Genomic DNA, 18,316 nt, shown 5'->3' with positions numbered 1-18,316 from the left:
CTGGGCTGGATTCAAACCCGCCACCTTAGGTGTACATGGCTGGTGCCCCAGCTACTTGAGCCACAGGTGCCGAGCCTAAAATATATTTTTTATTTTTTTTTTTACACTGATTGCATTTGTTAGGTAAAGTCCCTCTTACAATTGTGCCTTGCCCCCAAAGGATAACAACTATCAAATAGTGAACACTCTCTGGCCTGTAATCCTAGCACTCTGGGAGGTCGAGATGGGTGGATCGCCTGAACCCAGGTGTTGGAGAGCAACCTGAACAAGAGCGAGATCCGCAGCTCTACTTAAAGTTGAAAAACTAGCCAGGTGTTGTGGTGGGTGCCTATAGTCCCAGCTACGTGGGAGGTGAAACAAAAGGATCACTCAAACCTAGGAGTTTGAGGTTGCTGTGAGCTATGACGTCACCAGCACTCAACCCCAGGGTGACTAAGTGAGACTCTGTCTCAAAAACAAAACAAAAAAAAACTCTACTGTGTCCTGGATGTTACGGCAAGTGCCATCTATGTGTCATTTTATTTACTCCTCGTGACTATAAGGGTCATCCCCACATCACAGGAAGGAGCCAAGTTGACTTGAAGTAATGGGTCTGCCACCCAGAGAGGCAGTGGCCAAGCTTGGGCTCAAAATAGCTGGAAAGGAACTGGAACACCACTTCCAATCCGTGGGTGATGATTCATGAGAGTTTCAAGAAACCAACTGGAGAATCACCATCAGCATAAAAAATTAAATAGAATAAAACTCTAGAGAATAACTCAGGGCATCACAGAGAGAGAAACTATTATTCTGTGAAACTTTTGTTTTAAATATACGCTCTGATACGTATGTGTGAACCGATTGATATGGACTGCATTTCTGTAGAGTGCATTTCTCACTCTGGGTTGTGGCTCAAATATATGAAATATACACTATGCCCAATCAAAAGCAACAGCTGCCTGGTTCTAAAGGGCGGAACCTTATACCTTACATTTTAAAAGCTATGTGTCATGACTAACAGGGTGGAAGGTACACATGTCGGCCCACAAATCAATATTCCTTTTTTTTTTTTTTTTTTTGCAGTTTCTGGCTGGGGCCGAGTTTGACCCCACCACCTCTGGTATAGGGGGCCGGTGCCCTACTCCTTGAGCCACAGGCGCCGCCCTAAATATTCTATTTTTGTTTAAGTCATGCTAAAAAGGAGAAAAAACTTTGTGAGATTAATTCCCCTTCTAGCGGACGGCTAGAACTCACAACAAAATTGAACAGAAAACCCGCAACAAAAAAATAACATGAACACAAAATCTCATTTATTTTTGTCTGAAGCACAAAGGAGCTCACTTAGCACAATAAGCAAATCATACAAATATTGAGAAAAAATGTCCCTGTGAATACACACATATATATTCTTAAGAGCAGCAATCTGGAGTTAACGACAAGGGAAGGGGCTTTTCTCTAAAGAATGCTTTCTGACAGGCTTCTGGGTGGGAAATGGACAAGGAAATCACTGTCAAAAAACAGACAAGCTGTAACATCTGTCCCCTGCATCACTTGAACCCATCTCGGAGGTTACATTTACTTCCATCATTGGCCTGGGTGGCTTCTGCATTTCACTCCATTTGGACTCGATCTGCAAACTAACTCCTCAGCTCTCGATCTCACCCCCTCAGGGCTGTGGGAAGGAAAGGGAGGTGGAAACACGCCTGGGGACCGATGTCAGCGTCTTCTAACCCCGTCCTCTCATCATTTGTGCACTTTCTCTTCATGCCTTTAGTGACATAATTAACTATGAGGTCCAAAGTCGTACCTAAAGTGGCTAATACATCAGAAATTGTTAACACCTCCGTTAAGCCTCAAAAAAAAAGTATAACAATCGACACAACTTGTAAATTATTTCAAGTCATTGCTCATGGCACCCTTCTTAGTCCACCTTTTAATAAACTCAGAACACTCTTTGTAAAACATGTCATGTTTCCAGCATCATCAACTTTAAAAATGGACAATGGAAAGACTTCGAATAGGTTCTAGAAGCATCCAAGATCTCTCCCCCAGGCAGCACAAGGTAGAGATGATACAATGTGCCTTCCAGCTTGCCTTCACAGCTTTCCATATGTCTGGTTCTGAGGTGAAAAGATTTAAAATAGGGAGAGTCTGGTAGGGAGTGAAGATTCCAAATGCATTGCTAGATCTCATACCCATTATGTTTCCTTTCTAAGATCTCAGCTGCCGCTGCCAACAAGAATCGTCAAGGGTACACTTCAAAGTTAGCTTAGCAAAACAGGGAGTTCCCTACCATTTTCTTTCCTTTAACCCATAGAATTCCCACTGAAGTAAAAAAGAGACTCGGCGGGGTTCAGTGCTCACTTTAACTTAGAAGACTTCCTCCTGGCACGAGGAAGCTAGTTCCAACATAGCCTCTTTGAGTCTAAAACCTTTGACAATTCAGTAAGAATAGAAGCTGAGAGAATGAAGGCGTCTCCTTGGCCTTTTCATCCCAATCTTTTATTTCCCATGTTTTCCTCTTGTTTGAAAATGAAATTCACCTTAGCTGATTGGGTTTTGGTTACCAAAATATTTTGTAAACTTATGACTGTGGATACTTTTGAATATCTTTTATCTTTTAAAGTGTATTCCACTGAAAATACCATGGACATGAGGCAAATGTAGGAGAGTGGGATGAGGGGCTGGTAAGAAGTTTTAATTCTTTCTTTCCTGTCAGAGAGCAAAATATTCAAACACAGAGTGACAGATAGCATTGGCTTGGAATCGTGACTCTCCACGGTTCAGAAAGTCAACCTACATCAGGCAAAGGCAACATTTCAAAGCACAGAACATCTGGCCCCATGTATGGCTAATGCCTATGGCACTGAAGAAAACCATGTGCGACATTCAGGAACACTGCACTTGGAGAAATAAAACACATAAGTATTAGTGATACAGAGAGATCAAAGTACATGTAAACATCTCAACACATTTTATTTTTACTAGAAAAGATAGCCAGGTCTTGAACATACTACCAGGGGTAAATTTAATGCTGTTTGACAGAATGGTTGTAGACCGCCATTCTTCCTGCTTGCGATGCTATATTCATTTATATTTACTGCACGTGAATCTAAAATGTAAATGAAAACTGATGTTCAACATCAAACATACACCCTTGAGGAAGGGAAAAACGTAGGATCTTGCAAAGGCTGAAAGCAGCTGCTGCCTATTAGTGGATCTTCTCTCTCTCATCTCAAGTGCTAAGCCTACTCATGTGGTCAGATAGCATGTGATGAAACCAAGTTCCTTTGGCAGGAATTGAGAGAGAGAGCAGAAAACACCTGCTAGCCCTGTAGAGATGGAGAGGAGTTTGGCAGGGCGTCTTTGACGTGGCTCAGGAATTAGAAATAGTGTAAATACAGACTAAGTCTGGAAACCGGATTTACTGAGTTACTTCATATTCCACAAAACAAACTCTGTTGTTTTTTTTAAAACACAAGACCAAAATTTTGTTCTCTCTTTAGGTGTATACACAAGCAAATCTAAAAGGCCCCCAAAAGAAACAAACAAATTAAAAATGGGGCCTGAATTAGTGTGAATAAGTGAAAGTAGAACTTACATTACAGACTGGAGAATTGTGTTCTGTTAATATGGGATTAGCTATACTGCATAGAGTTTCCTACTATAAGATAAGCTAAGGAATAATCTATTAAGAAAGTTGATTCCTTTTTCTTGTTTGGTTATAGTATTTGGAATTAGATAAGAAAAATATAGGATTTAAGTAACATTTATATCAATACTTCTTAAGGATTTATCAAAACGTCATAATTTGATTTTAATTCTAGGTTATGAGAAAGAATATATTAGTTAGGAAGCATAAAAATACTCTTTGCTTTGTTTAATGTTCCTAGATGTCTAGTACAGATTAAGTCCTATTAATATAAACATTAAATGGGATATCTATGTATTTTTCATGGTCATAAAATTCTAGGGGCTTGAAAATTATAAGGAAATAGATGATTGGATAAAATTAGAAAATAGAGCTAAACTAGGCTTAAACATTTTTCACATTTCCTTAACAAGATTTATCCTTCATTTTAAAATTCCAGTAGACGGATCAGCAAGTACAAAATTTCCCGTGACTACGGTATAATATTTGAGAAGAACAGGCCATGTTAATGGAACCCTTCCTGTTAGGGTTAGGAGCCCCTAAATGCCCGGTACTTGCTCCAATTTGTGACGACTCCAGCCCATACAACACTGGAGTGTGGAATTTGTCTCTCTTCTAATAAAGTGGAAGCAATTATAACATCACACAGTTAAAAATTAAGATAATTCTAAAGTACACAAAAATACAACTATTTATGCCATTTAGTTACATGAATAATGTTCCTAAGAGACTTTAAATCTTTAATACCCAACTTCTGTCAAGCACTTGAAGCACGAAACTATATTAAGAAAGCATGTGGCATTCAATTTCTGGCATTCATCCCCAAGGAAGGCGAAGCACAACAATAACACATCTCTGAAATGCAAATCCCATTAGGTGCAAATTTCCAAAACACAAGGTCAATCTAGAAACATTTTAAAATTCAACACATTCTCTTTGAGAATTAGTATGCTCAGTATATAATTTTCAAACACCATCTGAAGTGATTTTCCACCATTTGTGCACAGTCGAACTTTTCTTCTCTCTTAAAAATACACTCACTGGTTCATTTTCAGTTTTCTAATTTTTGCATTTATTAGCTCAAAATACCTAGCCATATAGGAAGGCATATCTTTTCCTTCCACATTTCCAAATATGAACAAGATTTTACTTATATCTCATCATAAAACCACCACCAGCAATAGCATTCCCTTCTGTTTGAGCTGAAAGCAAATCTGAGCAGCTCAAAAGGGAGAGGGAGGTTTTTATGTAATTATGAACCCTCTCAACCCGAGTTGAGAATTAGTGCACTTCCTTCAAACAATGTCAAGTGAATACTGTAACTAGACACAGAAAGAGAGAGTCATCCCAAGAGCAAGGTACTATTTTTTTCACTTTCTAACTCCACCTGGGCACAAGGGAAATGTGGAATCACATATCCCAGGAGAACTTCGTAGATACCCGAAGGTCTTACACGGAACTGGAAAATGGAACCACCTGCTTTCCGCCCACATAAACCTCCTCAATATTTCGGTCATCTCCTGAAAGAAAAAAATCAAGCAATCATTTTATAAAGTGCTTTAGTGTCAGTAATTATTATAACTGCCTTTTAGAGAGATTTCAAAAAACGAACACCAGACACTTCTAAAAAAGACAAGAAGCTGCCTTTTTTCCCCCTCTAAGATTGTAACAACCTGGACAGGAAGGCGTGATCAATAAAGAATGCCGTGGCTAATCTGAGGAGCAGGGCCTGAATTCTGCACTGAAGGCAGAAATCACGTAAGGTTGAATCTGTCCTTTCAGCTGAAGTGGTTGGTTCGTATCCTGGCCCAGCTGGAAAAGGAACACTTATGTTTCCACTCCAGAATCACAGTCAGTATGGTGAGATGAATGGGCTGCAGAAATTAAATGCCAAGATTAAGAACACATGTGTCTCTCTCACCTCAAGTTCACTCAGTATTGAACTCACCCAATGGAATGAGAGGCAGAGGAGACTCTTCTGCAATATTCATTCTCTCCCCATCGGTGTATAGAATTGGGTGTGAGTATGTCATAAATGTACGTGGTAAGCCTCCACTATGTGTTTATCACAGAACAACACGGTGGGGCAGACTGTGAGGCACAGAAGTATAAACGGATTGAGCATGAAGATCTCTTCCCCTTTGGTCTTCTATTCCTCAGCTTAAATTTACAGCTAGAGAGAGTGATGTGCATTTCAAATGGTTCCTCTAAATAGTGTGCCAAAAGGGGGCTTGATGCTGAGCAGTGTTAAAAAAAAAAAAAGACCCAATGCAAATGATATTGCATAAAGTTTAACACATGAGATGAATACAAAGAGCCATACCAAAGAGAACAACGAGGGAAGATTTTATACAGCACAGATACAGACATCTACCTACCTAGATAAAGGAACTTCTGGATGACAGCCTGAAACAGAAAATAAAGGCGGTAAGAAAGAATATAAATTCATAGCCAATAGTGGTTGGCAAAGTCCAGAAATAAATTTATGGCTCAATTGCAAAATCTATTAATTAAAAAAAAAAAGGTCTTAGGTTAAAAACAAAACAAAACAAAAACCTCCCAAGATAAGAAAATAACCCATTGGCAATTAACAGATGTTTATCCATTGTCTGAACGTTCTTGGTGTATAACCTTGAAATCAGAGAAAATCTGTCATATTGGCTTGGTGCCTGGAGCTCAGAGATTAGGGCACCAGCCACATACACTGGGGCTGGTGGGTTTGAACCTGGCCCAGCCCTGCCAAACAACAATGACAACTACAAAAATAACAACAAAAAAATAGCCGGGCATTGTGGTAGGTGCCTGTAGTCCCAGCTACGTGGGAGGCTGAAGCAAGAGAATTGCTTAAGCCCAAGAGTTTGAGGTTGCTGTGAGCTGTGATGCCACAGCACCCTACTGAGGGTGACATAGTGAGACTTTGTCTCAAAAAAAAAAAAAAAGAAAGAAAATCTGTTACATAAATTAATTTAATAAAACATTTCAAATATTTCAAGAAGTGTATGATGTAAGAAAAATGTGTAGATGAATGGGACTGAGCCCTACCCCAGAAATTCACTCTAATATGAAAGTAAAAGAATAAATAATGTGAAATAATGAGGGGTGGGGACACACTACCCCAAATCAAAAGGAGATAAATCTATCCTGACCGTCCCCTCACCTTCTCCCCTGAAGCAGGTCATAAAATCTAGGAAGACCTTTCTGACCTTCCCCTAAGCAGGTCTAAAGACCCTCGTGGGAGATGTACGCTCTTTAGAGATGGAAGAGAGAAGCGTGTTTACCTCTGCAGGGCACAGAGAAGGATCTCAGCACATAGGCCTTGCTAACTTAATTAGCTTATTACCACGAGATCGCATTCTCAATGTCCTACAGAATTTCTCTACGGACTCTTTACTCTCTATCAAACCGAGAATAAAAATATTCAAATTCACCTGCTTCTTTAGGTCTTGTTAAGGCTCCTGTGTCATATAAAGCGGATATTACAGGAATTTATGTTTTTCCCTTATTAGTCTGTCTTTTGCTACAGGGATACCTCGTCCTTGAAGCTAAGCTGGGTAATGGAAAAGATCGCTTTCCTCCCCTACAATAACAAATGGAACTAACTTCAAACCAGCCAGAATTTTTCTTATAAAAACTTATCAATATATTGATTATCACATTTACTCTCACAAGAAGACTGATTTATAAATGGCAATAGCTATTTTTTAAGAAATAAAAACATCTTACAAAAGAATTATTATTAAAGTGAGAGGAACTCGCCTATTTTATCCCATAGAAAAACATTTTAAGATACGAGGAACAAAATTCATTTTCCTATAAAGTAAAGAAAGTTGACATCGTGGTTAAGAGCCTCTGGTGGTCAGAAAATTCTGGGTTTGAATCCAAACTCTGCCACTAATTACAAGCCAGAAGTCCTTAGGCAAATCACTGAACCTCACTGCTCCGATAAATTAACATGACAATAGTAATAGTACCTACCTTTCTTAGAAGATGCTCTGATGATAAAACAAAATTATATGTGAAAATACTAACCCCATATGTACATGGCAAATAGCAAGTGTTCAATGAGTGCTAATTTTATTAGGATTGCTTATAGCCAATTAGATTCAAGTACACAAACATATTCAAAATACAATTATTTTGTTAATATCATTATTCTTAATATTTCTGTCATAAACTTTTTTTTTTTAAGAGACAGAGTCTCACTTTGTCACCCTGGGTAAAGTGCCGTGGCATCACACAGCTCACAGCAACCTCCAGCTCCTGGGCTTAGGCGATTTTCTTGCCTCAGCCTCCCGAGTAGCTGAGACTACAGGCACCTGCCACAAGGCCCAGCTATTTTCTTTTGTTGCAGTTTGGCCAGGGTTGTGTTTGAACCCGCCACCCTCGGCATATGGGGCTGGCGCCCTACCCACTGAGCCACAGGTGCCGCCCATTCTGTCATAAATTTTTAATAATTATCAAAGGGATCTGCCTTCCCTTTTAAGATTCTCCTGCCTTTTATTCTGTTTCACTTTCTGTTTTCTTTCCTACAGGGAAGTATTATGACAACTTCATGAAATAAACGCCTTTTGATTAACTGTCTTTTACTTACCTCAGAAATATCACCAACAAAATCCCCAGGAAACAGGTCGATGGGAGAGTCGGATGCTTTGGGGTTGATCAGAAGGGCATCAAACTCCTTTCCCACTTCAAAGTTTCCAATTTCACTATCCAACCCCAGGGCTATGGAGGGAAGCAAGGGAATAAACCATCAGTATCACAAGTCCATAAGACCCCGCCAATGTCCCAGTTTGGAGGGACAATTCCGCCCACATTTCACCAGGAAAAAATTAGTTATCTTACTGAGGCAGAAAAGTGCTGTCGTTCCACCAAGAATTCCACTTATAGCAGGTAGAGTAAGCACAGGAAAGCAAAACCTGAGGAGGAAGCAGCTCCCTGTGTCACCAGGATTATAATTCTGCCAGTGTCTCTCTCTAGTTCAGCTTCATCCGGGTACTTCACAGCCCAGCTGGTCTAAGCTTTTCCTTTACCCCTCTAAGAAACATGATGATGCACGTAACACCTTTCTTCTTTTTCCTTCCTGTTTTGCTCCCAACACTCCAGCTCCTTGCCTTGTCTTTTTTGTTCGTTTTGTCCCATGAAATAGCTGACAAGGTTTGTTTTCATGTCAGTGAAATGAGCCTTGAATAAAAGAAAAATAACTATCCTCTTGCATGTTTGCCAATGCAGGTGTATTCATCACAAATACTTTAATTTAAATCCTTAAACTAGAAAAACACCTCATTTCAACAGATCCTCATAACTCAAAAGTCCCAACGCTTTTGAAAGCAGACCAATCTCTACAACCTTGAAGGATGTCTAATTGCCAGAGAAGAATGGTTTTCTAAAAGAGGGTATAAGTCAATTACGGCTATTGACTTGGCCCGTCACGTAGCTGTAATTCATGCTCCATCATTTTAGATGCCCAGGAAGAACATCTCTCATTTTTATAATTTTGTTTCAGAAGATGGTGGTGATTGGCTTTCCTGTTCAATGAAAGTATTGAATCTAAAAACTCCTTAACATCTAGAATCTGAGCCAGCTGTATGCGGAGATCCAAAGGGGAGCGTGCAAAAACAGAAGGTTAACTGGAGTACAGAATTATTTCCTTCTATTTTTACATGTGTTTGTTGCATTCTCTCACTGTTAGGAAATAGTCTGATGTGAAAATTACTAAATTAATTATCCCCATTAGGCAATATCTGATACATTATACTTCTATGCATATGTACCGAGAAGCCGCCTTGGCAATTCTCTGAGCACTGACTTAGAAATCTTATTTGTTCTTAAAAGATTATTAAAAGGACAAATCTTCTATTCTCAAAGAAAAATTTTAGCTAAAAAAACTTATTGAAAGACAGGGGTGTGAAAATAATTGAAGACGTTTAAAGCAGTCGGGTAACTTCTACTAACTGTGTGGGAAAGGACTGAAAGTAACAGAACATCACTGGGAATTCTTTCCTCCTTCACTGATTACACAGTACTTCGTTTTGCCCTTGACAAAGAAGCATGACAAATAGGAGTTTTCAACACTGGATTCAATATACAATTGCCATGTGTTTAATAGACCAGATAACCAGGTACATTTGCCAGGGTCTGGGCAACTTTGGTGAAATATATAAACTAACTGTACAACTCATTAGAAGTTGGAGACCAAAAAAAGATACAATAGCTTTCAGTGAATTTATAAACTAATGTAAATTCAGATTGTTGAAGATGGGCCCAGCTGAGCTAGTAAGCAACTCAAAATGCATTTCAAGGAAGGCAGTTTGCTGTCTTTGGAGCAAATATTGGCCCTGTGAGGATGATTTAGACACATCTTGATCTTCTAGATAGAGCACAGGTTAGAGAGTGAGTGTCCAACCTTGTTTTTTAGTTTGCTGCACTATGTGTGTGTGTGTGTAAAGACAGAGTCTCACTTTATTGCCCTTGGTAGAGTGCCGTGGTGTCACAGCTCATAGCAACCTCCAGCTCCTGGGCTTAGGTGATTCTCTTGCCTCAGCCTCCCTAGTAGCTGGGACTACAGGTGCCCACCACAGCACCCGGCTATTTTTTTGTTGCAGTTTGGCCGGGGTCGAGTTCAACCCCCGCCACCCTTGGCATATGGGGCCGGCGCCCTACCTACTGAGCTACAGGCGCCGCCCTTCTCTGCTGCGCTTTGAAAGAATAACAATTAATTTGGACCACACATTAAAAAAGTGAACATCAACAAAAGCTGAAAAGTGAATGTAAAGGCCATGGCAGAGCTGGGAAAATGCCCCACTTCACAAAGGGAGCTGTTCATCCCCTTTCAATCATGCTATAGTAGAGGTACAAACAAAGAGAAGAAATTCCTTTAGAGTAAGCCCGGTGGTCCAAAAAACAGATGTAAAAGCTACACTGCAAGGTAGAAATCATTTGGTAGGCACTCATGCTGGCTTGACCAGAAGCAGGATCCTGATGAAGCAACTCACAGAGTGCCTGGAATTAAAAAAGCACTATTTAAACACAACTCATCTGCAACATGAAAATAGATGACGGAACAACTTCTTGAACTCAAATTCAAATACAGAAATGTAGAGGTGGTGTGGATGAAGGGGCGTCACACTTACTCAAAGAATGGGTGACTTAAACCCTGGAATTTTAGAAAATGACTTAAGGAAATACAAAAACATAATCTCTACTAGTTTTTCTTGACCTGTCCCTTGTGGTGTTTCTCATGGCCCAGCACATTTACGGAAGAGCTGGAAAGTGTCTCTGGCCACGATACCCTTGGCTTCTCTCCCCCTACCTTTCTAAAACCCAGGGTTTATGCTGTAAATCAATGTCTATATTGGGCCCTATAGCTGAATTTTAAGGTCTAACTAGCTTTCCATGGCTTTATGCTATTGTCACTATCATCTGTTCAGATTACACCTAGATTGTAAAGTGACTTCAAATGACCAAGTTACCAATTTCTATTTTTTCTACAAAATTATAGTTACATGTGATAACTAGGAAAAGCTGATGACGAGGAAGGGCAGAAGGTAAAGGCCTTGCGCACCAGATTTTCTGCTTTCAAATCAGAGCACACGGTAGCTTGACAGCAGTGTATGCCTCACTCTGGTTTCTTGTTTGTAACATGGAATTAAGAACAGTGGTTGTGAGGAGTAAAGAACAACATCCATAAAGTTTGCTGCCTAGTGTCTATCACGTGATAACAGCTCAGCAAGTCTTGGCTATGATTTGACTGGGATGACTATCACTCAAGCCCGCAGGGAACAAGTCACTTGACTAAATGGAAGAACAGATTATTTCATTTCTTTTTTTTTTTTTTTTTTTTTTTGAGACAGAGCCTCAAGCTGTCTCCCTGGGTAGAGTGCCATGGCATTACAGCTCATAGCAACCTCCAACTCCTGGGCTCAAGCGAGTCTCCTGCCTCCGCCTCCCAAGTAGCTGGGACCACAGGCGCCCGCCACAACGCCCGGCTATTTTTTGGTTGCAGCCGTCATTGTTGTTTGGCTGGTCCGGGCTGGGGATTCGAACCCGCCACCTTAGGTGTACGTGGCTGGCGCCTTAGCCGGTTGAGCTATAGGCACCAAGCCAAGAACAGATTATTTCATGCATAGGACTAATCTAATATGCATTCAACCATTAATTTCATAATTGTGCATCAAAACCTATTCTTTCACAGGCAGTGACTTCATTGAACAAATGGTTCCCCTACTGCAAGCCTGAACACATACAGTAGACCCTCCACAGTTGACCACCTCTTGATGTGGACCAGTTTGTTACAGTTCCTTGGGGGGTCAATTTACAGTGGTTCTACTGTACTCTACTGGCTAAGTTTTGGTGTTTGGGGAGCTATGACAGCTATGAATATTGGACTCTCCTGAGACCAGCATCATGCACCATCATGTTGTACCCAACGATAGAGATCATCATCAGGGCAGTACAATGTGTGAGAGAAAAACGTAATAATCATTACCTTGGCTTCCCCCAAGAGTAGCGAGTCTGAAGACTTCTTTGAGGGTGAGGCTTTTCTCATTCACCTTATTAATTAAAAGGACATTGGAAACCATCACTGCTCTTCTGATTGCATCAAGCATGGAATAGGAATAACCACCAGCCACATCTAGTGGTAAAATTAGATAAAATTAAGGTAAAATTTTAGGTAAAATTAAGCCAAAACAGAAACTTGAGTATACATGGAATAATAAGTATATAAGGTTGTTTTGGGGTCAGATAGTCAATTATAATACACTTAATGAAAAGCTCTTATCTGCAAACACAAGATAGCCATACAGTAAGATTTAAAGACATTCAAAACCTATTAGTGTCAAATGTATACCTGTATATGCAGTTAACCAAACTAACAACATACTACCACACATTTTCTGACTTAAAGCAGCAGAAGTGTCTTCTCTCCTAGTTTTGAAGGAGAAATCAAAGTGTTGCTAGGGCCACCATCCCTACAAAAGCTCTAGTGAAGAGGCCTTCCTTGCTTCTTCCAACTTTGGGTGGGTCCTGGCCATTCTGGGTCTGTGACAGTGTAACTCCAATCTCCGCCTCCATCTCCAAGCTGCTGTGTCATTCACGTGTCTCTCCTTTTCTATCTATCATAAGGACATTGGTCACTGGATTTAGAACCCATCAAATTTCAGAACGTTCTCATCTTGAGATCCTTGCCTTACTTATATCTACAAAGGCCTTTATTCCAAATAAGAGCATATTAACAGGTTCCAGTAGACACCTAAAGGCTAAAGTGCAACCCATACAATACTCAAATGGTTTATAAAACCAAGAGAAGAAACTCTTATCTCTGACTGTTTTCTGAACTTTCACAGAAATTGTCTAAAACTTATATATGCTTGCAAAGGTATAAAGATAATTTATCTATACAACATGTATAATTTATCTATAAAACATGTGATTTAAAACAAGCTCATAATTCTATACCCTAAAAATTTATCTGAACTTTATTCTCATGCAGATGAGAACTCTTCTTCATGATAACTTTTAAGAAGAACTTTTAGAATGAACTTACATATTTTGGGAAATTGGTATAATAAGTGAACAATGCTGATATGAATAGCTTTATATTTTGGCAGGCATCACTACATGACAAATGAGATTTTTCAAGATTTAAATAAAATCCCTAATTATAAATAAACTACTACATTTAATAAAAATAAATGTAGTGGCTCAGTGCTGGTTCTCAGTGGTTAGGGTGCCAGCCACATGCACCACGGCTGGAGGGTTTGAGCCCGGCCCAGGCCTGCTGAAAACAACAATGACAACTACAACAACAAAAATAGCCAGGCATTGTGGCAGGCGCCTGTGGTCCCAGCTACTCGAGAGGCTGAGGTATGAGAATTGCTTAGGCCCAGGAGTTTGAGGTTGCTGTGAGCTGTAACACCATGGCATTCTACGGAGGGTGACATGGTGAGATTATGCCTCAGGAAAAAAAAAAAAAAGAAAGAAAGAAAGAATAAATGTAGAAGTTTATATAAATAATGATAAAAATGAGTTTGTATAAATAAATGCCAAGTAAGTTATGTTTTATTAAAGGAAAATCAATTTACAGCTAATAAAATATCCTTCATATTTTAAAGGTTCCTTCTGTCATTTCTAGGTAGACACATGTAATTGTTAGTACTTATATATATATTGCAAAAATCAAAGCAATTGCATATCCCAGATTACAGCTTAATTTTATATTGAACGGTCTTACACGTCCTTAGGTAAATGTGTACAGAATGTCTTTAGAAAATGTCTTTCATTAACCAGAATGGCATTGTCAGAGGATCATCCAGCTCACTAAAAAGTTTTATTATATCTACTCAAGTTATTAATCTGTGTTAAAATGTAGTTAACTAACCATCAAACCTTCATTTTTATCATAGCTAAGAAAAAATACAATTTGGAAATAATGAGCAATGAGCTTTCAAATATTTTGTCTGCTGCTTCTCTCTTTATTGATAAAACAAAACATTAAAAGTAAAGGCAGAATAAAAATGCTGTCACTATGATACAAAAGCATGAGAAGACTAAAAATATCTCAAAATATGTGGACGAAGACTGAAAGTGGACATAGAAAACTAAATGCAATGCAGTTAGGATAGTGTGAACATAAAAGACTTAAGTAGCCACAGTTATAAGAATAAAGTCTGGCTTGGCACCTGTGGCTCAGCCGTTAGGGCACCAACCACATACACTGGAGCTGGAGGGTTTGAATCCAGCCCATGGAGGCTGAGGCAAGAGACTTGATTAAGCCCCAAAGTTTGAAGTTACTGTGAGTACTGTGATGCCACACAGTACTCTACCCAGGGGCGACAGACTGAGACTCCATCTCAAAAAAAAAAAAAGAATAAGGCTCGGTGCCTGTGGCTCAAGTGGCTAAGGTGCCAGCCACATACACCTAAGGTGGTGGGTTCGAATCCAGCCCAGGCCTGCCAAACAACAATGACAGCAGCAACCAAAAAATAGCTGGGTGTTGTGGTGGGCGCCTGTGGTCCTAGCTACTTGGGAGGCTGAGGCAGGAGACTCGCTTGAGCCCAGGAGTTGGAGGTTGCTGTGAGCTGTGATGACACAGCAGTCTACCCAGGGGGACAGCTTGAGGCTCTGTCTCCAAAAAGAAAAGGAATAAAGATTATGAAATATCACAGAAAGTAGTATTTTCCTTAATACCATTTAAAATTAACCCAAAGATAGGAATAGATTAGGAAACAAATCTATGCTATATATTGAAAAAAAAATTGAGAGACACCTTATTATAACATATTGATGATTTCATCATCATATATTCTTCTGGTTGACAATGTTATGATAATAAAACAATTGCCAATGGAGATACAATATTGTGTTGGCCAAAGAATAAACCGTGGGCCACACAAATCACAACTGACTATTACACTATTTGTGTAAGAGTCAAGCTTCTCTTCCAGGGATTTCCATGGTGATAGTATTATAACGTGCTGCACCCGGCCCTCCTGGATGAGTTTAATGGCTTCCTCTTTCATCTATGACATGTTTAATGTAGGTGGAATTCCCATGTTATCACACAGCTAGAGGCAGTGTGGTTGGTTGGAAAGAGAAATAATAAATGTCCACATTTTGCAGACCTGGTTTTAAACCACAGATGTGAAACTTTTTTGCTTTGTGGGCCTTTGGTCAATTACTTAGCCCCTGTGAACCTCAACTTTGGCTTTTGTTGGGGTTTTTTGTTTAGCAGGACTGGGTTGGGTTCAAACCCACTACCCCTGCTGCATGGGGCCGGCACTCTAACCATTGAGCTACAGGTGCCCAGCCAACTTTCTAATAAAATAGAAACAACAGCACCTATCTAAACAGCTGCTGAGAAATTCAGTTACACGACCTAAGTGTTGTTGAGTACTAAAGAGGAACCTGTGTGGAAAAGAAACAAAAATGGAAGCATTTCTCAGAAAACCTACTCCCCAGTCCTACCCCTTCCCCAACCACCATCCTGATGAAAAATGGCACCATTGCTTGGTGCTCAGAGTCAACATAAGGACACTTTTATTTACAAGAAAACCCTAAAGAAAACATACAAGAGTAAAACCTTCAGCCAGAGGATAACAGAAAACAATAAATGGTTTCATACAGTGTACTCCTTTCTTTTGCATTCATTCGCTTACTTAACTCTCAATTAATGAGCACTGTTTGCATGCTTGACTTTTTTAAGCACTCATAAATAAAACTTATGGGTCTTCTACATGAGCAGGGGGAGAAAGAAAAGAAACATATGAGCAGATCCATATTCATGATAAATTGTGTTTAGTTTAGTGATAGGACAATGGAGATGGAGGGCTCATTTGGATAGGGGAGATCTCTTTAAAGTCAGGGAAGAAAGACCTTTGTAAGGCAACGATGACCTTAAACTAAGACAGAAATGAGAAGACCCAACCACGTAAAGAGAGCCATAAAGGGCATTCCAGACAGAGGAAAAGAATATTCACAAGACTTTTGGTAGAAAGGAGTGTGAACCACAGAGAGGAACAGAACATAGCCAGTGAATGTAGGGAGAAACCACCAGTGTAAAATGCAGCTAGACTAAGTGGGCACCAAGCCTTGCAGAGCTTTGTGGTCCTTGCAGTCAGGCATACACATTCAAAGTCCCACCAAAGGGTGATAGGATCAGATTTTCACTGGGATTTTTTTGAAAATAGAAGAAGGGACTGGAAGGGGAAGGATAATGAGACCCACCAGGCAGCAGGTGCAGTGGTTCAGGCCAGAAACCATAGCAACTTGCATTAGGTGGGAGTGGTCGATGAGGGTTATGAGGTCCAACCTCCTAACTTCAGAAAATATTCAGGAGTTAGGAGGTTGGACATTATCGTGCTTGCTAGGATGTAGGAGGAGAGGTGAGGGGTAAAGAGCTTCCAAAAATAAGACCCACATTCCTAGTTAGAGAAATGCAATTCTCTGAAAAGGAGACTTGGCTAAGAGAACTAGGCTTAAATATGTTTGGGGATTTAATGAAGTTTAGAGGTTTCTTTTTCTTTTTTTTTTTTTTTTGAGACAGAGCCTCAAGCTATCCCCCTGGGTAGAGTGCTGTGGCATCACAGCTCACAGCAACCTCCAACTCCTGGGCTCAAGCGAGTCTCCTGCCTCAGCCTCCCAAGTAGCTGGGACTACAGGTGCCCGCCACAACGCCCAGCTATTTTTTGGTTGCAACCATCCTTGTTGTTTGGCGGGGCTGGACTGGATTCAAACCTGCCACCTTAGGTGTACGTGGCTGGCGCCTTAGCCATTTAAGCCACAGGCACCAAGCCAAGTTTAGGGGTTTCTTTCAAGAGGGGTCTGAAGGAAGGGAGGATGTAGGCAGTTACAAATGCAGGTTTGAAATTTGTGGGAAGACTGTAGGCTGCACACCAAGATCTGTGAGTCGTCTACATCTATGTCGTCACCTGAAGCCATGCTAGGGATTGACTTCTCCTAAGAACAACATGTGTGTAAAGCAAAAAGGGAAGAGTTCCCAAGACAGAGTCTTGAAAAATGCTTCTGAATGGGCAGGAAGAGGAGAATGAGCCTTCAGGAAAAAGAAAGAAGGGTCCGCAAGAGAGGAAGAGAACCAGGACAAAGGAGTTTCCTTGAATCCAAGATACGATTATCTGGACAAAGGAGAGAACAGCCAAGCATGGCCCAGGCTGGTAAAAAGTTCCACGTGGTAAGAACAGAATGGTGTCCTTTGGAGTTGGCAGCAGGCCACTGTGTAATACCCACAGGAGAGTGGACAAAGGCCGTTGCCACGGAGGGTGGGGCAAAAAGCAGACTGAAGTAGGTGAGGGATGGAAGAAAGCCTAGAAAGTGGTGCGGGGTGGGCGCCCACTCTCCTAGGAAGCTGCGCCAAGAGGGGAAGCGGACAGGGGAGGCATGAGCCACCGGGGGATATCAGATTAAGAAACAAGTTTTGATCCTTCTTAGGATCCAATAGGAAGGCTATACTGATTATACAGGATAGTTCATGGAAAAAGGAATTAATTGATTAAGATGCTGGGAGAGGAAGAGAATACAGAATCTCAGAGTATTTTGATATGTTTGCCTTTGATCAAAGGAAGAATCATTTCATTTCTTTTCTTTTCCTTTAGCAGTGAAAAAAAGAGAGAGAGAGAAAATTCCAGCAGATGCAGAAAGGTGTATGAATTTGATGGTGGGAAATTAAGGGAAGGATTTATGAATGTTTCTATTTTCTCAATGATTTACAAGATGAAGCCATCAGCTAGAAATGAAGAATATACAAACTGGGGTGAGAAGAAATGAGGAAAAATGGTCTTGGAATAAGGAGAGGCTCTTATTAAAGAAACATGATTGTCTCTTTTGCCAGGGCTGAGGGCCATGTGGGATTTGAGAGCAAAATTTAAAATGAAATCCCACCGGAGGATTTTCTCAGCATCTTCCATGTGGTTAGCTGCGGGCACCAGGAAGGGGAATATTAACATCAATCAAGGGGTAGGCTTTTGCAAAGTGAATGCAAAGAAAATGAGAGAAATATGAGAAGTGGGAATATTTCCAGAAGAATGATTACAGGTATACTCTGGCATCTAAGATGGATAAATTGAGGGAGGAATAATGGATTTGGAGAAAGTATAGTCACTAGATTGGTGTCTACAGGAGATTAAAGAACTGCCCTCTTGGGATTAATGGAACAAGTGAATTAGGATAGGG

The 18,316-nt window shown here is 40.3% G+C and overlaps 1 protein-coding gene across 1 annotated transcript in view; it reads right to left on the bottom strand.

The window, feature by feature from the left end:
• Positions 1 to 1,267: 1,267 nt before the first annotated feature.
• Positions 1,268 to 18,316, bottom strand: part of GDA (guanine deaminase) — a 95,983-nt gene continuing 78,934 nt past the window's right edge. The window contains exons 11-14 of the mRNA XM_003782952.3: positions 12,117 to 12,263; positions 8,223 to 8,353; positions 6,010 to 6,037; positions 1,268 to 5,151 (exon numbers count right to left, since the gene is read on the bottom strand). Of these exons, the coding sequence (XP_003783000.1) occupies positions 5,081 to 5,151; positions 6,010 to 6,037; positions 8,223 to 8,353; positions 12,117 to 12,263 (377 nt within the window). The 3' untranslated portion in view covers positions 1,268 to 5,080. The remainder of the gene's footprint in view (positions 5,152 to 6,009; positions 6,038 to 8,222; positions 8,354 to 12,116; positions 12,264 to 18,316) is intronic.

Source organism: Otolemur garnettii, unplaced genomic scaffold (assembly GCF_000181295.1).
Source record: "Otolemur garnettii isolate 467f Iridium unplaced genomic scaffold, OtoGar3 scaffold00006, whole genome shotgun sequence".
Taxonomy (NCBI): domain Eukaryota; kingdom Metazoa; phylum Chordata; class Mammalia; order Primates; family Galagidae; genus Otolemur; species Otolemur garnettii.
Note: the sequence above shows the minus strand (reverse complement) of the source record. Positions and strands in the feature narration are given on the sequence as shown.